At 35.8% G+C, this 26,991-nt stretch overlaps 1 protein-coding gene across 3 annotated transcripts in view; it reads left to right on the top strand.

Moving 5' to 3' along the window:
• LOC112058203 (GATA-binding factor C) overlaps positions 1–26,991 on the top strand; it is a 155,371-nt gene that overhangs the window by 54,542 nt on the left and 73,838 nt on the right. For 2 of the 3 annotated variants that reach the window (XM_052882436.1, XM_052882434.1), the window contains exons 3-4: positions 225–749; positions 15,771–15,922. In XM_052882436.1, coding sequence (XP_052738396.1) covers positions 225–749; positions 15,771–15,922 — 677 coding nt within the window. The remainder of the gene's footprint in view (positions 1–224; positions 750–15,770; positions 15,923–26,991) is intronic. The other variant, XM_052882435.1, reaches the window with a different exon arrangement.

Below are 26,991 nucleotides of genomic sequence, written 5' to 3'. Positions count from 1 at the left end.
TTGAAACCGCGAGGTTCTGCTGGTTTATGGTAGGCGTCCACTGATCCGCCTTGAATAATTAATTTTACGTTAGAAAAAGTCCGTTTGATGCGATACCTCTGATGCGGATCTGTGGTGAAATGGTTTTGTCTTCTAGATCCCGGCTATATATGTTTTATGTATGTGTAATCGTAAATGTCTGCAGTAAGTAGTTCTGTAGGGTAAGAGTATGTTTGTGTTCGCAGGTCGGACGCTGAGCGGCGGCAGCGGGCAGGTCTGCAGGCCGCACTTCCACACGCCGCTGCACCCCTGGCTCGACTCCAAAGCGCTCGGCAGCGGAGCCTGGGGCGGGGGGTTCCAGCAAGACACGCCCGCTGACAAGCCCCTCTCGCCCGCGCAGCATCCTCACCCCCATCCTCTGTTCTCCTTCCCCCCCACGCCGCCGAAAGACTCGACGCCGGATTCCGTGGCGGCGGCGGCGCTGGGCCAGCAGGACTACCAGGCTGCCGTCGCGCACGCCACGGCCATGAGCGTCGCGTTCATGCAGCAGCAGCAAGAGCTGCCGTTGTGTGGTGACGTCAAGCCCATGATGGGCGTGCCCCCCTCCAAACAACGCGAAGGTGCGCAGCCCGACACGTGTCCCCAAGAGAGCCAGCCCTCCGGGGAGTACAACGCGCAGTACAACAGCGACTATTACAACTACCAGGGGAAGGGGTATAGCGGGCAGCAGCAGAGTAAGCCTCGCCCGAACAAGACGCGAACGAGCGCCGGTGAGTCGAGCACGACGCACTGCCGAGAGCACTCGCACAACACACGCTTATCCGATCACCTGTGGCCCTTGACACCTGCTGAACGAACGTTGATTACCCTCTTAGAACCATGTTTAGGTTTACCTTTCGCTAGGAAATTTATTACAATAATTAAAACAGAAATGTTCATCAGCTGCGCCAATGTAATTCTTGAACTTCTGTCGGCCAATTCACTAATTTTCACAATAGTGAGACTACTTAAATGATTAACATCAAATGAATAACAACAACAACATTATTCTTATTCCGTAAAGCTCATAGTTGACAAGAAACAATGACAACTGGGCAATATTCGCTCTATGATGTCCACGAAGGGTTGTCAGTAATCATCGGATGACATTTTTTACCTCAATATTTCCCAGTAAGCATTAAATTAATAGTGAATACGAAACCACATTAAGAATTACTAACATTAGTTAGTCGGTAAATTTTGTGCTATATCAACTGAAGCTTCATAGTTAGTGAAAAGGCCCACTGAAGAGTTTAATCCTGTTGCTGACTACATTTGCGTTTTCATCGCGTCTTGTAAGTCCGACAAATTCAGGAGAATTAAGATTGTTACACAATCACCAATAAATAAACGAACAATTATATTTCGCTTGTCCATGAATCACGCTTAATATTGTTCCGATTAAAAGTCGTGGTTGTTTACAGATAGCAAAAGAACACTGAAGAAAAAAAGTTAAGTTATTATATTGCCAATGATTAATTTTCATCTTCGGCCCGATTTCGATCAGATCTGAGTACTTTCAAAATCCATAGTTCTTAATCAGTAGAATCAAATCGAGCCGCTCTCTCGCTGGTAACAAAACGCTGGGCCGTAGTAGCGGTAATTAGAATCACGGAACAATGTCTCATCGTTGGCGATTATTGATTGGATACGGTCGAGCGCAGACGTAATACTTTTTTGTCGGTTCCGAAAGGCTTACAGCAACGTATTACCGTAAAGAACAGCTCAGACAAGTGCTGTGTCCTTACTTTTTCTCTACTACAGTGCAGTCGAGCTGCAACTTAATTTTTATGCGTGAATCTACATCGTGATTGCATGTAAATAAAGAACATTTGCAAAAGAACATTTATTCTCATAAAATTAAAGGATGTTCTTAATGGAAAAAAATATTATTTAAACGGTAAAATACTCGCATTTAAAGTTTTTTTCATTGTAATTAAAATGGTATGGAATTGAATGACGTTGCTGTTATATTATGTTAAAAACAATGGACGTGGATATCTTTTTAACAGTTAAAAAGATTTATTTTACACTGTTCGGTTTCATATTTGGTTTTTATTAAAAAAAAGTAGGTGAATTTTCTACTTTACACCGTAATAATATACTGCAAACAAAATATTTTTTATTAATTTGTTTATTCTTAAAAAAAATAAAGGATGTTCTTAACGGAATTTAATTGAATCATTGAAAATTGTTCGCATTTAAAGTTTAAAGTTTTACAACAAATTGTCGTACTTTTGCTACAACAAATTGTCTGCCGTTTGCAAAAGTTATGTTCAGTTCGATCTTTCTATCCTATAGTTAAAGAGCCAGATGTGTTCAGATAAGCGTGGTCGCACTGGGGTTGGTTACACTTTGTGTCACAATGGTTACTCGTGACGTCACTATAACGCTTATATTAACTGCTGCTACTGGTGGAGGTTACTAATACTGCTTTATTTCATTAACCTTAATACAACGACATAACACTGGAAGATTTTCCCAATATCCTAGCTTTCGTTTTGTATGTTCTCACATAGTAATTTTAGGTTATTCAGGGGAATATTATATCTCTTAAAAGCATTATCGTATCGGTTGAGGAGGTAATCTTTGAGATTATCTCTTTGCTCGAAATTTACTTAAAAATATTACTTAATATGCTATTATTATCGGTCAATTAATCGGTCAACTAATAAATTTACCTAACGAATATTATTTTATACTTAAATAATACTATATCAATGGGGTGATTATAAAACATTCTTTATCTTCTCTGTTATGACATCATCATCATTATCAGCCGATGGACGTCCACTGCTGGACATATGTCTATTGTACGGATTTCCAAACATCACGGTCTCAATCTACCAGCCAGCGATTTGCTTGGTGTCGTCAGTCCATCTGGTGGGGGGTCAACCAACAGATAGACTGTGATTAAAAATAGGCAGGTGATGGCTTATTTCATAGTTACCTATTAGATTTACATCAACAATGCAATCATATTTTATCAAAATGTATCCATAGCTGACATAAATATTTAATCCACAATATATCTTCTACATCGAGTCGGGTGCAATTAATTACTTTATTTGGAAAGTTGTGACCTAGCTTTACAAGACCTTAGTTGTCTGTGTGAATAATAAATTCTAAATGCATTCATGGTAATTAATTCAGATTTGAATTACCTTATGCACTAACGAATAACATTATTATGTTGTTTGAAATCCGGATGCCATTTTTAATTATTGTGTCGAAACATTGCAATGCTTTTAAAATTCTGATCTTCCACACGTTCCTAATTTGAATTTCATCTTGCGATTTGGAAATTTTTACTCGTTTCTGTAAAGTATAATATTTTGATCTCAGTTTAATTATATACTTTCTTACTTTTTACTTTTGTAAAACTTTATACATGTAAGAAGTCTTACAAAAATTGCGTGTATTAAGGAATGCCAAAATGTTATCATCATAAACCTAATTAATATTATTTACGATTATGAAATACTTCCTTCCTACGATTAAAACGAGTAAAATTCTAGTCTCCCATAAGATATGGAGACTAGAATTTTAGGCCGAAATCTCCAAATTACTGATCTGAGGTTTAAGATCGTCCTAAATAAAGTATAATTTGAGATTTTTATTTGATATTTGAACCACTGTCCTCGAAATAAAGTCAGGTTTGACTATATTTCCAGCAGTTGATTGTAGTATATATAACTCTTTAAAAGTATCAATGTTGCTGGCTACACTGACTCAATAAACTGACATTGATTAAAGCTTTCACCATTCGTTGATATTTATGTGGTCTTTTAACAATTCTGTGACCTCGCAAGCCTTTGTCTCGGTAGAGTCCAAAAGCTAAAAGACCGGCCCTTTGCGGCTGCCCTCGGCACTATGATAAGGCAAATATTACCACGTTCCCTTTAAACTATGTAATACAACTATGACGATAATAAACTCCTGCAATTTCTTAACCTTTGGATGTCAATATGAATCCAGTTTAAGCGATTAGTAAACTACAATTGAAGATTAAATGATCTATTGCAAATATACAAAGCGATAGAGAAAATAAAATCTAAAAGTATAATAAAGAGTCGAAAAACAAAAACAAAAATTAAATATTTAAACTATCGTGAGTGTTATTTATATTAATTGATTATGAAACACGGCTAAAACTCCAACCTAATAACACGTGAGATTTAGCCGTGTTTCATAATCAATGAATAAAAATTCAATACAGTCACCAAGTAAGAATTTCTATAAATAAAGCTTCGTGAATATTTTTACTCGTACTCATACATCGACTCTTTTTTTAATTGGAATCTACAAAATAGAGAATTCTACTTTTGTTTTATGTAAATACATGTGAAACTTCTTATTTACGCGACTGGTTAAATAGTGAAGTTCCCATTACCTAAAGGCGAAGCTATTGTATTTAATGCAAAACTTAACGGATTTCTAATTTATTGTTATTTTCAAGACAATATTCGAAATGCGGTGGTTACGAAAGTCTCTGTTTACTCCAAATTTTGAGATGAGTTAATGAGATTAACTGGGCTTACATTTTAATTAATTTACTTTTTAATTCATATTTCTAAGATGAAGTTGTTTCATTTCCCACTGATAGAATACGTATTATAAATAATGTAAAGTTGGTCTTAATTAGTAAAAAAACATTTTATTTTTTATTATTAAAATAGAAAATTTTAACTTTCAGAGTCCAATTAAAAAGTGTGGTGATATTATAGAAAACAAAAATGAAAGTACACAAGCAAATTAGAAACTTACGTGAATTTGGTGAAATATGCCCGATTAGTTAGAAATAAAGTAGATTACCATTGACTAAGCAAGCAGTGAAACTTAGTACGATAGAAGGTAAATTCGGTGATACAATTAAAACTTGATTTCGCGTAATATTGTTCTACTGACCTTTGCTACTAATGCTTGCATTGTTACCCCAACAATTGGACTCAAAAGTTTTCGCAATAGCCAACACAATATGACGAATATTCATATTACCGAGAATTGCTCAACAGTAATTGTATTACGGGCGCTTTATTTTATACATAAATATGTAATTATAACGCTCATAGTTAATCTGAACAATGGAAGGGAACAAAAAGCGGTCGCTTATTGTCTCTCATTACGGAGTAAAAACATGCTAACGCAAACATTCAATTGAGTGCAATTATGGTTATTCAATATTTTGTGAAATTCTAACTCGGATTTACATGTTCCGATCTCACGAGTGGATCTAATCTAGTTAATGGATTCTCAGGGATAATTAGAGGCGTAGTGAAAAAGTCGTGTTAATTGCAACAGAAAAAGTGGAACCGCTGTCAATACGGGTCGCGGTTATAATTGTGCGCGCTGCTATCATCGGAAATCATATTTCTTATTGAATATTGTCTTGATTTATATTATCGACGATTGCATCGATGTTGAATAGGAATAAAAAGTGTGAAGCTCCATAGTTCTTTATTAAGTCGGCAGAATGATTCGGATCGATATTTTCTCTGGCGTTTTATTGGTGATTGCATTTTGTTTTCGATAACGTATCTAGTTACTTCCGTTGCTGTTCTTTTGAAATAACTTTATCGTGATTGAAATTCTGTTAGCAATGTTAGATGACTTTTATCAAACACCGTTCCGGATATAATCAAACACTGTCTAAACTTCAAAATTATAATTGATCAGACACAAAACTCAATTAAAATATTGAAAGCAATTTAGAAACTTCAAAAACAATAGATTACTAATATTTGGATAAGAAACGAAAAGGTTTTGTATAATTAAACTTGTTTATGTTTATGAATAATCTTATGAATAGGTAGGTACCCATGTCAGTTATAGGTGAGAAGGTATTCTAAGTAAATGCGCCCGTGGTCGACCTCTAGAGCTGGGTTCAAGGAAAATTGAGCAAAGCCTTGCCACGTTCGATATTCAGCAGGATCTTTATCGCAAGGCCGCCATTGATATCGAAAGGACGAAAATATTGACTATATCAAACGAATAAATATTAATAGGCTAATTAATAATCTGTTATTATGATCTGTGGACGACTGTTCTGTTCTAGTTTATGTTATTATGTTATATTTTAATTCGTTTCATAGTTTATATCTACTTCTTAAAATATTTCATCCAATAGTATTTATGCAACTGGTACAAATTTTTTGATAGTTGTATTTCTGAGGATTAGGATCTTATCATATTTTAATACAAAATATACGAAAACCTTCGAAAACCATAGATAAACTATTGTTTTAGTTAAATTAAGAAAGTTAATTTATTGTGGTTTCAATTAACTAATTTAGAACTCAGTCAAATTCAAATTCGTTTTTACTAGTAGATGCTGTTTCTTTTAATTTTTTTTCAATTGAATTCCATATCTTCTATCTGTCAATCTACAGCGTGCATCTTATAAAACTATTACTTAGTTGCGTCAGCTTCAAATCTCTCAATCAGTTTAGTCAATAGATTAGCATACCTAATTTATTTGACTAATTCATAGGATAATCGATTAATAGTTAAATAATTTAATGCAATGCCGTGAAGAATGTTGCCATTATTCACTAAAGTAACAAATAAGATATTGCATTGTCGTACTAAAACTAAAATTTACTTTAAATAATATTAATTAAAACTAAGAATTTTTACAGAATATTAAAAAGAAAATATTTATGAAAAATACTCCATACCTAATTGATTATCCAATGGCAAGGTACCCAATAGGTATGCTGGCGATATTATCCATCTGGATGGCGAGGGGTACACTTTAGGTTAAATAGACACCAGCTCTTGGGTCACCTGATCCATGGATCAATTTTTCAGACATAGACTAAATACATTTTTTGGTGTCCGATGACCAGGGACCTAAAGCCTCAAATCGAAATAAGAAATTATAATCCCATTATTTACTTTTTAAGTAGTTGTAGTAAAGCAAATGTTGAGTAAAGTCGACATTTAAACTATAGTCGTATTGGCATGGTTATACTTAGTGGAAGCAATGTTATGATAATGCTGGCCGGATGTGGCCCATTCCATTGTTGCAGATACGACCTCGAAGCTATAGAGCATTTTAGAAGAAATTAAATATTCTCGTTTAACACAATTGTTATGCAAATCTTATTAGATTTACTGTTTTTAAGTGGCCTAATGGTACTCCTGTACAAGTTTTATTAGTCACTATAGTATACATCTCTAATATTGTATTTTTTACGGATTTCAAAAAGAAGGAGGGGGTTCTCTATTTGAAGCGTATGTATTTTTTTTATTGTTTGTTACCTCATAACTTAGTCATTTCTTAACTAATTATAAAAATTCTTTTTACATTCGGTTCAATCGGTTCAGTAGTTTTGTGTTAAAATTGAAAATAACGAAATTCCCCGTACTGTGGCGCTTCCGTTACTTATGCTAGGACACAATAAAAATAGAAAAATAAAATCTTTTTAACAAAAAGAATCCATTGAATTAAAAAATAAACTAAAGAGTGAAAAATAACATCTAATGTGCTACCTTCTGATCACTTTGATGGCGGTGCCAATGCATTAACTCAAGCCGTTTAAATTATGAAGTTTTAGGATTTTCAGACTTTCAGTTCTTTCCCGTAGTTCCCATTGGCACTGTCAGTTCATGTCATTTAATTTTTTTTGCTAATTTTTTTTCAACTAACAGTTGATGAAACAAGCACATAATAATTTCTCTATTCGTGAATATAAAACCATTGCTAGTATTAAAACATAATTTGCACGCGTAAACAAGTGATGTGAAGTGAACAACGCCACAAAATATTTTGTCATTTCAAAAGTTTTTACTTAGAATTCGGATTTTCGTACTCTATATTGTGGTATCTGATAATATTCTAGTTTGTGATAATAAATTCTACGGATTAATGTTAAACTTTATCAACAAAGTCTCTGAACTTTCTAAAACAATGCGCCGCGTTCACTTTAATGCCATTTAATTTAAACTACAATCCTTGTTTTAACTATAATTCGAATTACCAAAACAACCTATCTCCAAAGCTCAGACGCATTCCTTAACAAATGGTCTTATGATTCATATTTGTCTGTATCTTTTATCAAACTACTATATTTCCATGCAACTCACGTAGGTACTGTTGCAACAAAGATGTTTCGCGGAAAGTTGCGCAACCAATTAGTAGACTCATACGGTCCGTACAGAGATAACGTTACTATCTAAAACTATGTAGGGAATTATAATCTTTATTATCTAAGTGGTAAGTCTGAAATCAGTGTGAATGAATCGGGAACGATTTTCAATGGAGTGATACTGTATGCCACGGACGGCCGACTAAGAGGAATGAAGACGCGGTGGCGTCGTAGTGTTATTATTTTTGTTGAATGCAATCTTTTTATACTAGCCTGAGATTTCAATCACTGCTTTGAAAAAAAATCGATTAATTCAACATTATTTTATTCAGTTTTATGATTCCGAACGGTAATTATTAATATTTTATTTTTAATCAAATCAATTTGAAATGTTTGATCTTTTGAAAAAAATTTTTATAGTAATTGTTATGGCAGGCGTCCACTAATCCGCATCGTACAAACACATCGCATCAAATATATTTTAGTACTTAATAGGTCAGATAGCTACGTACTCGCACGATGGGGATTTGTGGACGTCTACCATTAAAAAGATTCATTGGTATAATACTTCTATTGATTGACAGTATATGTAAACTTTCCTACCATCAGAAAGAAATTTTATCAGATAATTATTAGAAAGCGTTTTTATGTTTTTCTGCTATCTATCTAAAAATTAAATTATAACTTAATTTTGGAAAAGTGATTAAGTATTTAATGTTTTTATTCTTTTCTAAAGAATACACAGGAGTTATTCTACTATTTGATTGTAAGCTTCTAACGTGTATGTTGTGTTAAATATACATACGAAACAATATGTAAGTAACAATAGGTACAGTCGGCTCGACACGGTTCGCCGGTACAGTGGGATACAATTGCATCAACATTTTAAAAATTTGCATATGACTTCGACGGAAATTCAGTGATTAATTCATTATAAAAGTGTACTTTGCGGACTTTTTAATGAGTTTTGTATTTATGTACGTATAATTACGTTTGTATTTACAGTAGCATTGAATGTTTTGCAATGAGCGACGTTAGTTAAAATCCAAAACTTTCTTTACCGATCTACTGATTTTTGTTCAAAACAGTTGTAGCAGCCTTTAATTTTTTTAACATTTTATGTTTTTTAATAAGCATTATGTTAGAGCAGCCTTAAATCTAATAACTTGTATCGGTATCGTCAGATCCCCTTCTCCAATCACACCTCGCCAGGCCTCACTTCTTGTAGAAGCGGGGATTTAGAGTTTAGACACACCTAGCTGCTTCAATGTGGACCTGCTGGCCTATTCACTAACTTAGTCTTTAATACCAACCCATTAAAACAAAACGTCATTTACTTATACTGTGTGGTATCCACCAGTAAGCGCCGGATGACGATTTTACATGGAATCTCAATTTCAAAATAATAAAACAAAAAAATGTCAAGTAGGATACGTCGAAGATAGTGAATTAGCCTGCTGCTGGCCTATTCACTATTTTGGTCTTTATTGTAAACAAAAAAAACATCAAACCAATTGACAAAATGTAATTTACCTACCTAGGTGGCTCAGTATCGTCACAGTAGATAGTATCATGGTGTTGGGAAGTCCCTACAAAAGGCCTATGTCCTGCAGTGGACGTCCATCGGCTGATATGATGATGATGATGATGAATTTACCTACTGTGTGTTATCCAGTAAGTACCGGATGACAATTTTACAAATAATCTCAATTTCGTTTAAGTCAACTAGCATACGTCAAAGACAGTGAAGAGCCTGCAGGATTAACGGCTAAAATTACTCGTCAACGCCCATTGGAGTGATACCATCGATTTCCAACTCTAGGACATTGATAAGCCCAAGACCTTCTCAACCGATACTGCGTATACTGCCTACAGGTACCAATAATACGGGACAACTCTCTCTCAAAGACAAAAGCTCTTGTACTTATATTCCTTATTCGATTGACTTTGCCGATTGCTTTGAACATTTCATAGAGTCCCATTTAAAACATTCCTGGCAGTACATCTCGGGGAGACCGCGTCATTTCACATGCAGATGTGGGTAATTACAGCAGTCGACCGCTGTGGCGTCAAACGCAATTATCCGGCCGTATGATAATAAGGCAAATACGCCAGCTCTGTGCATGCGCCGTGAAAAATGGCTTTATTCCTTTTTACATGTCGCTCTATTACTTGGTTTATGTATCTACTATTGGTAAGGTATTGATACAATTGTACGTGTTTATATCTTGCGCTGTTTTACAATTTGATAGCCGTGATAGCCCAGTGGATATGGCCTCTGCCTCCGATTCCGGAGGGTGTGGGTTCGAATCCGGAAATCCGAAAATTTTAAGAAATTAAATATCACCTGTGTCAAACGGTGAAGGAAAAACATCGTGAGGAAACCTGCATACCCAGAGAATTTTCTCAATTCTCTACGTGTGTGAAGTCTGCCAATCCGCATTGGGCGAGCGTGGTGGACTGTTGGCCTAACCTCTCTCATCCTGAGAGGAGACTCGAGCTCAGCAGTGAGCTGAATATGGGTTGATAATGATAATGAATGTGATAATGAACCGCCCGGAATCGCCCGGAATTTGTTGGCAACTTAGGAATGAGAATAATGTATTCTAATCTTTGAATGACTTTACATGTGATCCTATGTAGGTTTTGGTTACACGCACACTATTGGGTATCACCTTCACGAGCACATGTATGCAACAGATGAGACACGTCCAAACTAAATAACTTTTATCAAGTTCAAGTTCATAGATCTTTAATTTGTTATTTGAGTGAATTAACATTGAGATCCTACGAGTAAATAGTCGTACTTACACGTGTTACGACGCCCAATGAAACAATACAATATTATTGGCTTCCATAAAATTATCTATTTGCATACAGGCATACAATTAGGCTGTAATAACAGCCTCTGTAGCGCAACAAAGAATAAGTTTTGAGCAATAATTTAATGGTTTGTATGCAAAATAGCCTCACCGTTACGTGTTGATGGGCCGGTGGGCTTCACGGTACACGGGAGCGAATTAGTCCTTCATTTAAATTACATTACCAAGCTCTACACCGCGTAAGCACTGTACGTAACTGCGTTCCCGTTTTTACAGAGGAAGAACGGCCCGTCTTCTTCTTCTTCTTCTTAAAGTATTAGCTCTGCAAATCTCTGTATCACCTTGATTGCCACTGACTTGATTTTCCCTTAAATACTGGTTGATTCCTGGCTTACTATTACGACGAAATGCCCTAGTTTGAGGTTGCGTTTATGTATTAGCTGGGAAATCAGATACATAGAATGTGCAGAGGTGTTTCCTTTGCCTCTTGGAAGTCTGCACAGATCTGTGTCCGGGAGGTTAGTCTTCAGTCATCAATCAGTAGCGTGTGATTCCCAATCCGCGGCATCAGCAAACCCGCGCACATTTTCCCAGCGTCCGCGAGCCGTGTGAAAATCGCGCGCACTCCTCTCGGGCCGAGTGCGCTCGCTTGGAGACTCTCGAAAAATAAAAACCGCCCACTCGGCTACGTAAATATGGCAGATGAAAATCTTTTATCGCGGTCACGTAGCACCGCCGCGTCACGACCGCGCGTCACTCCGGGCAATAAAGAGCGAGCCGCATTCTAATTTTGAACGAACGCTGGAATTTTTCGCTCAAACTTCTGCAGTTCAGGATAGGTTTATCTCTAGCTGGACGGGCACCGTTACGTGCACACTAAATGGTATCTTTATTTCACGTCTGAATCACGTCCAGCGAGCGGCGTACGTTAGATCATTCGATAGTCAAAACCAGAAGAGAAATGAAGTAATAACTCGCGCAGTGCGAAGGAGTTAACGCACGCCACAATTTACGACTTAACAGGATTCGAATTGTTTTTTATGTGGAGCAATTAATCAGATTCGTTGTAACTTTAATAATACGTGTGACTTCGGCGTCTCGGCCGGTCAGCGGACTGTAATCGTCGGCCCGCCGCCGCCGGGGCCGCACTGACTTTCACAAATATCAATAGAGACGTTACTATTGAATTTGATCAGTCGCCGTGCGAGATACACCTCAATAAAACTCCACGTTACTTGTAATATCCTGTTATTTTTTAATAATAATCGTTATTGGTGTTTATTTATTAGAAACTTGGGAACAAATTACAGGCTTTATCGACGTACAAAAAATAAAGGGTTAGCCCAAAAAGTGAGTTGTCGGTTCGATCGCAATAAGTTTTCGATAAGGTCCGGGCGATTTAATTGCCGGTTGTGATCTGCTTTTACATGAAAAAAAGATAAATGGATATTCTGCCTTGAGCTGGGGAACATTCTGTAAGGAGATTTTTTTTCCTATCGGATAGTCGAGCACTTTCACCTTTCTTGTTAGTCCCTTGCGCGGGAACGATTATTTATTCAGTGCGCCGCTCCGTCTACCTGGGGACTTGGATAATCAGATCTAGGTAGATATTATTATTATGGTATAGTTACTCACCGATACACTTTACTGATACCATCTCTAGGGTAATAAACTTGTTCGGTTTGAGGTTATTTTTACACACTTCCGAATGAGTAATGCCGTTGACACTGAATTGTATAACTGATCAACGAGTTTTATATTTATAATTTTTATCAATGACTACTTAAACTTTTTTTAAATTGTGATATAAATAAAGGTACAGCAACCTTTACGTTAACTTTGTGAGACTGGAGAATAGGATGCATGTTTAAATGGATTTTTAAATCGATTTCGATAAATAATCGTTTCGGTAATCGAGTTTGGAGAAAGATTAGGGGCGGTTCACGCTCTTCACATGTGAACATCCTCTAAGAAATCGAGTTATGTGAAATTTGATTTTGCTCGGAATATCATAAATTCGACGTATTTTAACCTGAATTAAATAATTAATGGACAAAAATAAATTAACGTAACTACAAAAATATATGTACTTTGTGTTTATTGTCACAATTTTTACTATAGGAATGATTAACTGGGAAATTTTAGGGGAAACCAAAATGGTGGTGATACATTTATGAAGTGAATTAATACGAATTGTTTAATACTTTCCCAGAGGGCTGCTCATCTTGGGGAAAATTCTAATAGTCATACTGCATGTTTAAAATGCATGCAACTCGTAATGGTACAAAACAACAGCTTTCGTACTTAATCGTTCATGATTGATTTTATTGCTTCTGTAGCCATTACTGCCGACGCAAAAAGTCGTCCTAAACAGGCGTTTTTTTTATAGTCATACGGATGTATTTTACGGTTGAAATGCTTGCGTTGGAAATTGTTATAAACTTGTATACGTATTACAATTACACATAGTGAAAATTAGCATGTAGGTATTACTTATGGCTCCTTTACGCTCTGTTTAGTGCATCGCTCTCGAATCTTTTTTGCAACACATATTTTTTTTTTCATAAAGAAACTCGCTTTTGTACGTAACTATGAATGGGTTTCGTGCATATTTTTATTAGTGTTACGTATATTATTTTATATGCCTTTTATTTTTATAAATTCTTGACCTATTGTCTCTTTTACATCATCGCGTGAGTCACTTTTAGATTTAATGATAGTTATTATTGTCCATGTAGAGGGTTTTAATTTTTTTCGTGGGGTTCCGTAGAAGGATTCATTGTAGAACACTTCCCAGATTTTATAGCCCTAGGGCAGGATACATTAAATGTGGCATATATTTGATGCTTGGGTTTTATAGCTTTTTTCTTTATAGCAGGTTATAAAGAGAAGAACAAAGTAAAAATTTTAAAGGTAGTTTTCTTTAGGTAGTAGCATCTACGACAGTTGCATGCGGCCAACGCGTCGCGACTTTCACGATTGAAATGCGTTATAATGTACATATTAGTACTAGTGCTTCAGCGACATATTGTATGCTGTTTCGTATTGTTAACTGCGTCGCGACAGTCGTGTGCGTCTGTCGTATCAACCGCTACCTAAGGCTTGCTGTACAACTATGAAATATGAAAAATCTGCAGCATTATTACGATCATGTGTAAACGCAAATAAGTATCATCATAACAGTAGATAATGGTATTAATTGTTAGTTTGTATTGTCTCAACGTTATGTTAACAAGTTTTTTATTAAATAATTGTACGGTATGACGCTTTATTAACGAGCAACGTAACTTTCTCTTTGTTTTCCTTGCGTGTAAAAAAATATCTTGATATTTTCTACGGGCGAAACTCGCTCGCTTTCCCTCATTAGGTTAGGTTTAGATGGTGTGCGAAATAGCGAGCTATACATATAAATTTCTTAACGTCCTGTATTTGACATTTGAAATAAATCAGGAGCATACGATAGTCAGATATACCACATTTTATGAAGGCTAAAAGTTCTTCAGCTTCGTTAAAGTTCGAGTTCGAAACCTTTAAAGTTGTCTTGAAAAATTTCGACGGTGTTTTTGAGACGTTGCTGCGTAGCTCAGTATTTGGCAACTAGGGATATGATTTTTCAAATCAAGACGAAAACATTGTTTAAAAATAAACTTTATTTGGACAGCCGATGGTCTGGACCCTTGAAAGCCGTTATCTTCCAAAGCCACCACATTAATTTAGGAGTAAGCTGAAAAACTTTCAACATCTATAAAATGAGGTATGTCTGGCTATCATAGATACCTACTAAGCCTATTCATGATATTCATGATATTTTAATGACAGTTTATCAATTAAAGAGAAAGTTCTTACTTAACTCCTCATAAATCAGATACTAAGTTACATACTAAACATAAATTATGTTGTATCTTTGATATTTGCGTTTTGACAGTTTAGTATAACAACTCAACTATCGAGAATTTTTGTCTAATTATATTAATTTAGTTTTTTTTTATTTGAGTCGTGCCTGTCTGTCTAAACCTAGCCTTAACAGAACTTTTTATTTTTCATTGTTGTTGCATTATAACTTATAGCGCATATTTTATAGAGATAATAGAATTAGTGTGATTTGTATGTTACCCGCATGCTCTATGGTAGTCAATCAGTCAATATTCGATTGGTAATGTTTCTGAATGTGATTTTCTGTCGTCTTCCCCAGCCTGCCAGGAAACCGGTAAATAAATATTAACATTTATTTATTTATTTATACGCACTTATTGTTTTCTGTGTGACATTAATATCCTTGCTTTTGCGACTAATCACTAACTGGTTCGCTTATTTGAAAATAAGGCTATTTGAGTAAATGTCCTTAGAATAATATAATAAAATAATTTTAATCTTACATTTGTTCCCCATATACCATAAACAAATTAAACACTTTATCTAGTTCAATTTACACTGCTTTTGAAATACGTAGTAACAAAGATTTTCAAAAGAGTAGGCGTGTCTCTAATACGCATAATTTTTTTTAATTAACTCACTTGATTTTTATGTTACTCTAATATGTGTTTCGTTTTTTTGTATAAATTAATATCTCGTTTATTTGATTACTATTTATTTTTATAGTAAAATCTTTCAAATATTAAAAATAATTTATTTTGTTTTTTAATTAGTCTTGAATTTTCAATATACCTTCTATGCAACAGCACACGAGTTTAGAGACCATAATTTATGTATTTAGTTGACAACTTATACATCAATGTTATTACACTAACAAAATGAGCTTTTAATTTCAATCGTACTTAGTTTAAATTAGTTGTATAGTTATTGTCAACAAATGATTCTAAACCTTATTCTTCGTATGCAGAGGGTCGAGAATGCGTCAACTGCGGTGCGACGAGTACGCCCTTATGGCGGCGCGACGGCACCGGCCACTACCTCTGCAATGCTTGCGGACTCTACTACAAGATGAACGGACAGAACCGACCCCTCATCAAGCCCAAGCGGAGACTGGTGAGTGTAAGAATCCGACCAATTTTGTGATCTTTCTATGCTTTATGTTGATCGCATACTGTAGGGCCTGCCGCAAGGAATACAACCTGCCAATTCATTAACTTTCACGTATTTTATCTACCTGATTTAATTACCATCAATTCAATAACAAACGCATTTTGACGTGACAACGTCTTATAATTCGATGGAGCCGGCTGCACACTCGAAAAAAACCGTCATACGTCGTTCCCTCGCTCTAGGGTTGCCAACTTTTTTACAAGAAATAAAGTATATTCTCGTCTACGAAGATAATTAAAATGCATTTTAGAAAAACGAACATTTTCTTTTAAAAAATGCAACCATTCTATCAGTATTTTCTCATGACGTTGTCACGTTCAACTATCGCCAGTAAACTGACATTACAGACAACCGATTTTTTTTGTATTCCGTAAAGCCAAAAATCATAATGCGAACTAGGCAATGTCATCTATCTAGTCCTAATATCCACAAATGGTTGTCAGTAGGCACTGGATACATACATACAATCTCAATTTTGATCAGTTAGCATTAAATAAACAGTGAATACGAAATCACGTGACCTAAGAATTATTAAAAATAGCTAGTAGGTAAATTTCGTATAATGTCAAATTTAGTGAATTGGCCTGCAGATCCAGCAATTATACTTGCACATTACAATTACCGAGTTCGTCGATTATTGCGTTTGTGCGACCGTCTGCTATCAACTTTATCAACAGAACTTTTTATACCCTCTATGAGATTAATGAGGATCATTTTTAAGTGAACTATTATTTAACGAGTATTATTATAATAATATTTTCGCAAGGTTGAGTGAACTTTCATAAAAGTTATATTATAAAGTTAAGCATATTTCGTAAAAATATCAGTCATTGTTGAGCAAACAACGTTTGAGATAACATCAGACTGTGGATTTTCCACACGAGCTCCTTTATGGGCGAAGGAGTAAACTTATTTTTAATAAGCGGATTTATCTCGCATTGTCAGTCGCATTACAACCTTAAGCCGGGCCAAGACCAAACCCAGAATGGGTGTTGTTTACAGTTAGGGGCAGCAATAAAAAGGCGGGGCATGCATGCGAGCACGACAGCGCATTAAGTGCTCCCACAAATTGGGCTCTTAAGAAACCTGAGTATTTCGACGAAAGACCTCTCCGGACACAAAACTAGCCTCTCTATGACCGCTATAAATCTTCCAGTTAACGTTTCATCTAAGGTCGGGCACGCATAATGCCGTCTGTCCACTGGCGCTGTGCGAGGAAGCCGCGCTGTAAGATGTGGTTGTGACTTTTGATGTGACTTTATAAAGATGCAAGAATTTCCAAGACATTTTGCTCATGAACTCGTCCTCTAGAATTACTGCGCTTGCCCGAACTCCTGGGTATCACCCACACAATACTTTCATTAGATAGAGTATACAACAAAAAAAAATCCGTCAAATGGTGTATAGATCTTTTGTTTTGTGTTCATAAATCGGGCGGATTCGGTCGCGAGGTGAGCAGTTGCGCATTTAGGGCGTGTTTTTTAGCCAATTTGTGAAAACAAATGGTTAAATAAAAAGATCTTCAAAGTGTTTTGGTATACAGACTGGCGTTCCCTTGGATTTGGCGGATACTCCGCCGCATATCTCGACCTCATGGTCGAAGCCCAACCCCCACTAGTGCAAATATTAATCCACTTATGAATTATTGGTCATTTGAAGTACACAAACCGAGCAACGCTTCCTCGATCAGCTCAAGTGGAGAGACGTCACTAGCGGAGACAATGCGACATGGCCGCTGAGACGTCACGTCGGCCGCTGTGGAGCCGCCGTCTAACGAGTGGCCCGTGCCCACAATTGTACAATTTACCTTAATACCCTTCTCGGCAACATAAACTAGAGGAACGGCTCGAAATATTCGCCTTTTGTTCGCTAAATTACATAATGTCCAAACATTATGATATAATCGCAACGTAACGCACTCGCGTCCCGTTTGCACGTCCACCTACGTAGGTTCACTTACAATTTTTAGCATAATTACACTACGTAAACATTTCCAAGTAGGTTGCGTTCTGTTATGGTTTTTAAACCCGGATGTAATAATACCTGCGCTGTTTAAATATTTAAAGTCAGTGTACTGTACAGTGATACCGTTAATGCGGCTCGCTGGGGATTGAATTCTCACTTTTAATTTCGTTGTGGGAAATTTACAAGACAATGTGTTTGTCGGACAGCGGAGAGACTTGGATTTAATCCCAACACTTATTTTAAAGGGCTAACTACTTACGCGTAATGTTAAAAGGATGGCTTTATTTATGCAAAAACGTTCTAGGAAATGACGTTAGCAAATAAAACATATTACATCATTTAACAAAAAATTGCAGTGTTATTTTTAATTATCTTATTACTTAATTTGGCTTTAAAAATTACATTGTATATTTTAAAATAAATTGAATGAATAATAATTTTAAAATATAGAAGTACTTACTTCTATATATAATAAAAAATATTACTACTCTATAAAACAAACTTGTCTATAAATTAATTTATTTGTCTAATAGGTAATAAGGTGTAAGTAAAATAAGTGGGCTACACCCAATCTACTATATACTCTTAAAGTTTCTAAACGGTTTATTTCTGATGTTTTATCTAGTTGTATCTGAATTATTTCTTGTCTTCTTCCCAGAGATCTGTTATTACACCGAACCAATTCGACAGGCCCCAAATTTTTTACACAAATCTCTCTAATTGCGTCTATTTTGTATAATTAGACACTGGCTTACATGTTAATTAATTAATTAAGTTATGTACGAAAGACTAGAGAAATAGCGGATAGCAGACGTTACAAAACTAAGACCTTGTGGTAACCAAGCAATGGTAATTGGCCGGCGTCGGTTGAAACACATCAAAGAGTTAAGGAGTTAAAACAATAATCATTATAAAATAGACTAATTACTAAAGTGCACTTGACACGAATGAGAATTGAAGTGGGAACCTTTTGGACAATACAAATTAGTGTAGACTCGTAACGCGACAATGAAATAGTTGGACAATTTTGAATTACAAACAATGAAAATATATAATTGCTAATTAGAGTTTTAAATATAATTCAGTATTAATTTTAATAATTCAATCTAAATAATATAAGTGCAAAAGTTTTGAAGTGTTTAAATGAGAGGAACGATTAGCCCTTATATGCACGAAAGTTTTTTTTAACGGATGTTGAATAAGCGTTAAAATATAGTATGAAGTTAAACTAAGGTCTATTTCCAACACCCAAAAATGAAAATGCAACGCTGTTTGGCTCAATTTTGGGCGTTGGAAATAGACCCTAACTTCATACTATACGTTACACCCGCTAACGCTGGGTTTTAACGCACCGCTATTTTAACTCTCGTGCGAATGAAGACTACTTTCTATCAAACTTTAAGCCCTATCAAACTTAAAATCTGCTAAAATCATCAATTTCTGAATTCGTATATCTAATAAAAAGTTTTATCCATACATTAATTTTTTTCTGTGAATTATTATCCTTGGAGGTAATTGGGACCACATGAATTTAGTATAAAGTAAACGTTAATTTTTAATCTTTAGAAAATATAAGAAACGGTTAGATCAGTTGAATGTTTATTTATTTAATAACGAAAGATTCATTGATCGTTACAAAATAAATAAAAGCAGCTATAACTGAGTATAATATAATTACTAAATATCAGGGGCGATGGTTCCTAACAACCCGATACCTATCGGGTTACCTTTTAAAAATGTACGTTAAATTATTATTAACGGATGTTAATAACATAATGTACTCCGCCAACACATTAACGGGTTACCTACTAGAAAGTTTCAGTCTTCGCTACTGCTAAATATGATCATAACTTCATTAGCTTCCAATAATAAAAATATTGAACAATTATTTATTTTAATAACCAAAAGTTACGATCATCGACACATACAAAGCAAATAAAAGCAACAATAATCGGGCATAATATGTGTTTTTATAATTCTTTATTGTTCATAATAAAATAAAATGATATGAATGCAAATATGGCTCTCGGTGGCTCGCAGTTCGCCACACCGCAGTTTATTGTGAGATGGGTGTGATAAAGTTTTATTGTTCAGGTTTCTGAACTTACGAATATGTATGTTAATACTGTTGAAAACTATTGTGGCATAAATTTTACCACTTTATTAAAACAAAAGGTTAAAGAGCTTGAGATTTATTTGGATACGACTATGTTATAATTTAACAAGTGCATAACCTACTTAACCTAAATAGCGTTGGATAATTCTCCGAAAAGTAGTATACATTTTATTATAAGAAATATACTTAGTCTTTTTGAGTTAATCGTTAATAAATTACTGTGAATGAAAACTTTTCTAATAAAAAGAAAAATCTAACAGATACCTAATATTGTGAAAAAATATATTATTTTCTGTTATTCTTATAAATTTTACTGTTTTCTGGGAGTGATCTAAATAAATTATTATCAGATATATGCTATCCAATGTTCCTATGCTATCCAATGTACCTACTCGTAAGCTGAAGAGTTTTTTGTTTGTTTGATTGAACGCGCTAAATTCAGGAACTACTGGTCCGATTTGAAAAATTCTTTTAGTGTTAGATAACCCATTTATCAAGGAAGGAATTATTATCCACCTACTCCTACGGGAACGGGAACCACACGAGTAAAACCGCGCGGCGTCAGCTAGAATGTCTATATGGATAAAGTGTTATTATAATCTACCTGCCTACTACTAATTAAAATATAACGGGGAAATCCTCTTTAACTAAATAGTGTTTGTAAAAAATGGGATTTGGCTTACAGATATAACCGTTGTATTATATTTCATAACAAAATAATTTATAATCAAAATGAAAACACGTTTTTTTTCTAATATCTGACAGATATTTTAATACAAATAAAACAATATTTTTTAACAAAAAATATTTGGCAGTAAACTAAAACTTCATTCTCAAACTAAAAACATGGGTTAATGAAAACAGATTGTTTTAATAGAGCCGATTATAAGCCCTTTGCTTAACATGACCGGTTTTCACGTTTTTATTTACTTTTAACGCTCTTTCCATATTCTTAATAGATTTCATAATCGCGTTATCTTTATAAGCCGTTCAAAGCTGCCATAAATTCACTTTGCTGTATCTGCCGTTTAAATCACCTTGTTTGCAGTTAATAAATAACATGTTGTCAATAAATCATAACATGGTCTTAGAATAAAAGTGTAGGATTAGTCGTTTATAGCAACTATTTGAATATTTAACGCGTTAATCAAGATAAAAGCTTTAAACTGTGAAGATATGACAGAGAGCTTTTGTTGGTGTTCCTTAATGTTATTTTGTTCATGATTGGTTGTTATTATTCATTAACCGTCTCGTTCGTCAAGTGGTTAGCCTATATGGCTTCAGATTCGGTCGTATAGGATATGTCATATGGATATACAGGGTGCTCGGGAGTACTTCCCATAACTCTAGGGTTATATTCTTTACCGAAAATAATTAAAAATGTTCAAGTAACATATGTTCTAAAATCAATATTTTCGGGTTAAATAATATTTCTTTAGTAAGTAGATCTTAAAAAGTGCCCCTTATACGCATCCCTAGAATTATGACAAGTTTGACGTATTATAAAATGCAAGGTTAACCCGTGCCAGGTCCCCCATTCTCAGGAGACTGACAATATCAATATCTTTCAAAATATTGAGACCTAATAGAAGATTTTGTTCAACAGAACTCCCAAAAGTAACCGTTATCGTAATAGTACCGAAAAAACCAGCAGCAGACGAAGATCATTAATGACAGATAATATCATACTATATTTAATTACCTATAATAAAATACTTAGTTAAAAATGTAAATTCACTCGTTTTACTTTTCAAAAGGGCCCCAAATTCTTGTGTGCCCAAGGGCCCCAGCCTAGCTTAAGACAGCAGCGATTGTACGCGTATAGATGTAGATAGATTATTTATACCAAATTATAAAGTAAAGGCATCCTTCTGGACGCTGCAATTCTGTATTAATATTTTTCTCTGTCGGTGTCTTCCCAGTATTCCCGCTCGGTGGTTGCACGAGCAATAAATCGTATTATATTCGTACAATAATGGAAACAAAAGAGTTTATACTGCGCGTAACGACGGGCACCTGTGTTGCGGATAAAATAAAGGCCCGACAAGGCTATGTAATATGATATTTATAGTTCCTTGATAAGCTTTACTTATGACTATTATTTGTATTCTGTGCACCTAATAGTCGTGATAAATGAATTGAGTTATGCTACTTCAACTTTTTGTAAGGCTAGATTATTTCTCAACAAGTTAAAATTAAAAATTTTGATAAGCCCCGAAGGTCATGAGCATCTCGAATAACCACTAGAAATTATTTTCATCATAACAGAAAACTTTAAGTGGTGTTACAATATGTGTACTGAATCAAAGTCAACGATTTACTTACTGGCTTTCATACTAAAAAAAAACCGCATCTAAATCGGTCCATCCGTTTAAGAGTATAATACCACAGACATACACAAACACTTTCAGATGGGCTCTTTTTTTGGGACAAGGACACTCCTTTTTTTTGGGTCGGAGGTAAATAAATACCTTACATCATTTAGCAAAAGAACTGACACTCTTACACTGTTGGACTGATATAAGTCAAAAAAATAGCTAAGAACCACCGCCACTAAACTGACATTCATATGAAATAAACCGCATCAAAATCGATTTATTCTTTTGAGATCTCCGATGCCACAGATAGGCACACACAGATATCGACGTCAAACTTTTAACACCCCTCATTTTGCGTCGAGGGTTAAAAAAGTGCATCGTTAACATTAGTTATACCTACATTATCACGACAGCAATGGTGTACACAGGCATATTAGTCGGAGGACATCTACACTAAAAATATATAAAGATGAAAGATTTGATTGGTTCTTTGTCTGTAAAACATAATCTAGTAAGAAAAAAGGTTCCAAATCTTTGATTATCTAATACAAAGAATGATGCAAGAGATATATTTCCGACATTTGATTGACTACGCAATAGTCCGTCATAGGGACATATCTCAGGTCCAAGTAACTCGCGTGATGCGGGGGGCACATTGTTGGTCCGATCATAGGCTTGTTATTACTAGAATAAAACTAAAACTACGATTACCGCGTAGGACGAGGGGGGTTAAATTAGTGCGTTTTAATTTAGAAAAATTTAACTGTCCAGATGTACGGGAGAATTACATACAAGCTCTTAATCAATCTGTTCATAATATTGATTGTAAAAAGGGAGAGTTAAAATTTAATTGGAATACTTTGACATCTACCATACGTGCTGTTGGATCCGGGATATTAGGTACAAAAACTAAGAAGCATAAAGATTGGTTTGACGAAAATGACCTGACGATCTCGAACTTAATAGCCAATCATCGAAATCTCTTACGGCAACATGATGCACCTTCAATTAAAGATCAAATTAAAAGTAGCTCACTTGAGTTACGCAAGCTAACGCGGAATTTAAAAAACAGGTGGTGGCTAGAGAAGGCGCAAAATATACAGTGGTTATGTGACACCAATCAACTAGGTGCCTTCTTTGCCGAAGTGCAAAATCTAGTTGGTTTCCAGCATCAATCAAAAGCTCCAATAAAGTCCCTGGATGGAAATTTATTAGCGAGTAAAGAAGATGTGCTTAAACGCTGGGCTCAACATTTTGATGAACTGCTGAATGTAGATCGATTGGCCGACCTTAGCTACATAAGGTCACTACCTGAACAGCCTAAAGATACGTCCCTTGATGATACACTTACACTCAGTGAGGTAGCTACTGCTATTGCGCAGCAGAAGAACAATAAAGCTGTTGGTATTGACGGAATTCCCGGCGAACTACTTAAATACGGAGGAGATGAGTTACACTTTACAATCTGGGAGCTTTGCTGCCATATGTGGGATAAAGAGCAAGTACCTGATGATTTTCTTGTCTCAAAAATATGTGCGTTGTATAAAAACAAAGGTAACCGTGCAGACTGTAACTCATATAGAGGTATATCACTTCTGTCAGCACCTAGTAAGATCTTTGCTCGCATCCTCTTAAATCGCCTTGTAGGAATTTCAGAAAGGATACTCCCCGAGTCCCAATTTGGGTTTCGTACTAAACGAGGCACCTGTGAGGCAATTTTCTCAGTACGCCAGCTACAAGAAAAGAGCCGAGAGCAGTATCAACCTTTGTTTCTATGTTTTGTTGATCTTGAAAAGGCTTTCGACAGTGTGCCTCGCGAGGCTTTGTGGGTGGTACTAGGTAAGCTAGGCTGCACGGAAAAGTTTGTACGAATGTTAAGACTATTACACGACAACATGAGTTGCTGTGTATTTGTCGAAGGAGATGAATCCGAACGTTTTCCAGTAACTTGTGGTGTAAAGCAAGGATGTGTTCTAGCTCCGACTCTCTTTGCATTGTACTTTTTCGTTGTAGTCACTGATGCTTTAAAAACCAATACACAGGGTATATCTATTCGATATCGTATAGATGGTAACCTGTTTAATTTGAGACGACTAAAGTCCCATTCCAAAGTCTCGTATGACCTTATTGCGGAAGTCATGTACGCTGATGATTTGTGCTTTGTGGCGGATACTATGTTTGGCCTGCAAGAGCTTGTTGAGAATCTTGACAAAGCGTGTGAAAAATTCGGGTTAAAAATCAATGTTACTAAAACTGAAGTTATGGCAATGAACACCTGGAGTGGACAGGATACTGCTGCTAATATATTTCTAAAGGGCACCAGACTCAAGCAGATTGACAAATTTAAATACTTGGGCAGTACTGTCACGTCTAAAGGTGATTTGGACGCAGAGATAGCTGGTAGAATCTGTTCTGCCTCGGCAGCTTTTGGTAAATTACGAGAGAAGGTGTTTCGCTCACATGATCTACATTTGAGCACAAAAATCAAAGTGTATATGGCTATCGTAGTCCCGAATCTTCTCTACTCTGCTGAGACTTGGACGTTATATCGCAAGCACATCCGTATGCTGGATAGGTTTCATCTCAGGTGCCTTCGTGACATTCAAAACATCAGGTGGTCCGATCATATTAGAAACACTGATGTACTGCGTCGAGCACAAGTCAGTGGTATTGAGGCATATCTGATGCGGCGACAGTTGCGCTGGTCTGGGCATGTAGTGAGAATGCCCAACGAGAGGTTAGCCAAGCGCTTACTCTACTCGGAGCTCATGAACGGTAAGCGGAAACAAGGTGGACAGTTCTTGAGATATAAGGATGTACAGAAGAGGCATTTGGCTAACTGTAACATAGATTCTACTCGTTGGGAGATGTTAGCAAAAGATCGGTCAGAGTGGAGGTCCTATGTTCAGCGGAGTACCTTTGGTTTTGAAGATAGGCGGAGGCGGGATCTGGATAATCGTCGTGAACAACTTAAGGCCAAGCCACCCTCCAATATCTCATATAATTATGTGGACGGTACCCTAACTTGTCCTGTTTGCTCCAGGACATTCCGCGCAAAAATAGGGTACATAAGTCACATGAGGGCGCATGATCGAAGCCCGCGTGTGATGTGACAGAGTCTCCAGTCGCTGTTGCCGAATCGGCAAAGACGAGACGATTTCCGACATTAGCAATTATACATTTTTTAACGACAGGTAAATCTTTCACATATTTTTTTTACCTACATCCAGGTGGCTTGCAAATGCCTCAATTACTAACCGCACGGCATAATCACACATCTAAACCACCTCATCCTTTGCCTGAATGTGCGCGGGTCATAGAACTTGCCTATTTGGCATTCACCGCCCTAACAACTGCCAAATATATATTACAATGAGAATTCTACGGCCTTAAGAGTGAAACACCTTTCAGACTTGTTTAAAAACATTTTGTCTTGATGTCGTAGCGTCAACTACAATAAGTTAAATCTTAGCATGGTTAGGTTTAAGGACTTCTAATTTTTTTTGTGAATTAAGTATCTTGATGATTTACTGTTTTCATAGACTAACACCGTCTAGAAATACCTAGCAAAAAAACAGATTAACCAACAAAGTAAGCAACTTGACAGATTTCGGATATAGGTTATTGAAAATGGCAGTTAGATAAAACTCTAAACAATCACCGAGACGAAATGTTCATTATGTGTCTATCCCTAATTAATTTCTGCATAGCGTCTAACACATTTTGTTACTGTAAAAAATGCTACACAAACAACAACATCATATATAGATTAGTATCACAAATTATTGTGTAGCGATATTTTGTAGAACGACATGTCCTTCGTGAGGTCGCGTTGAGGCTTTATGTATAACTTGGTCCCACACTGTCTGCCTTACGTGCTTCGCCATGACGTCATTATGAATAAGAATGTCCGAAATAAATAAGGTGCGTGGTTTTAATACCGGGAAATCTGTATAAAGAAATAGCAAGACATTAAATTCCTAGTAGCTGCAGGTACTACTCAACTATACATACACGTTTTATATACTTACCTACATTGGATAGGTATAAATCCGTATAAGATAACATTTTAACAGTTCCATAAAAGCAAGTTTTAATTTGGAGAAATTTCGTCCATAAGTATTCGATTGTTTTGAAGTTCTTTTTCAAATATTTTAGAATCAATTTTTGAAGTAAAAAAGTAATTATACTTAAGTGTAGTTACGATAACATAGCAGGTAGGTCGTCCATAATTGATAGTAACATACCAATCAATTGATCGGGCATATAATTTAATACTTAATTAAATGTATATAGTTTTTATTGTTTATACGGTAGTGAGGGTTGTCGCGCGGACCCGCTCGCCGCTCATCGATCACGGCGGCCCGTCGAATAAATCTTGTTTCGGTGTGTGGTGCAATGTATAAGCGGCAGCGGATCGCTGCTTAATTGTACTGCATAAATAAATATGCTTTCTAGTCAAACTAAAGCGCGTTTGGAATCCTATCGCAAGCAACTTCATGTTTTACTGACTTTGGTTAATAAATTTAGGTACATTATTATAAGGATTTTGATAAGAACATTACGAGTATTATATAATGAGATAAATAAAGTTAAGAGAGTTCTTAATGATTTCTCGG

Source organism: Bicyclus anynana, chromosome 7, assembly GCF_947172395.1.
Source record: "Bicyclus anynana chromosome 7, ilBicAnyn1.1, whole genome shotgun sequence".
Taxonomy (NCBI): domain Eukaryota; kingdom Metazoa; phylum Arthropoda; class Insecta; order Lepidoptera; family Nymphalidae; genus Bicyclus; species Bicyclus anynana.
This window is presented reverse-complemented; position numbering and strand designations above follow the sequence as displayed.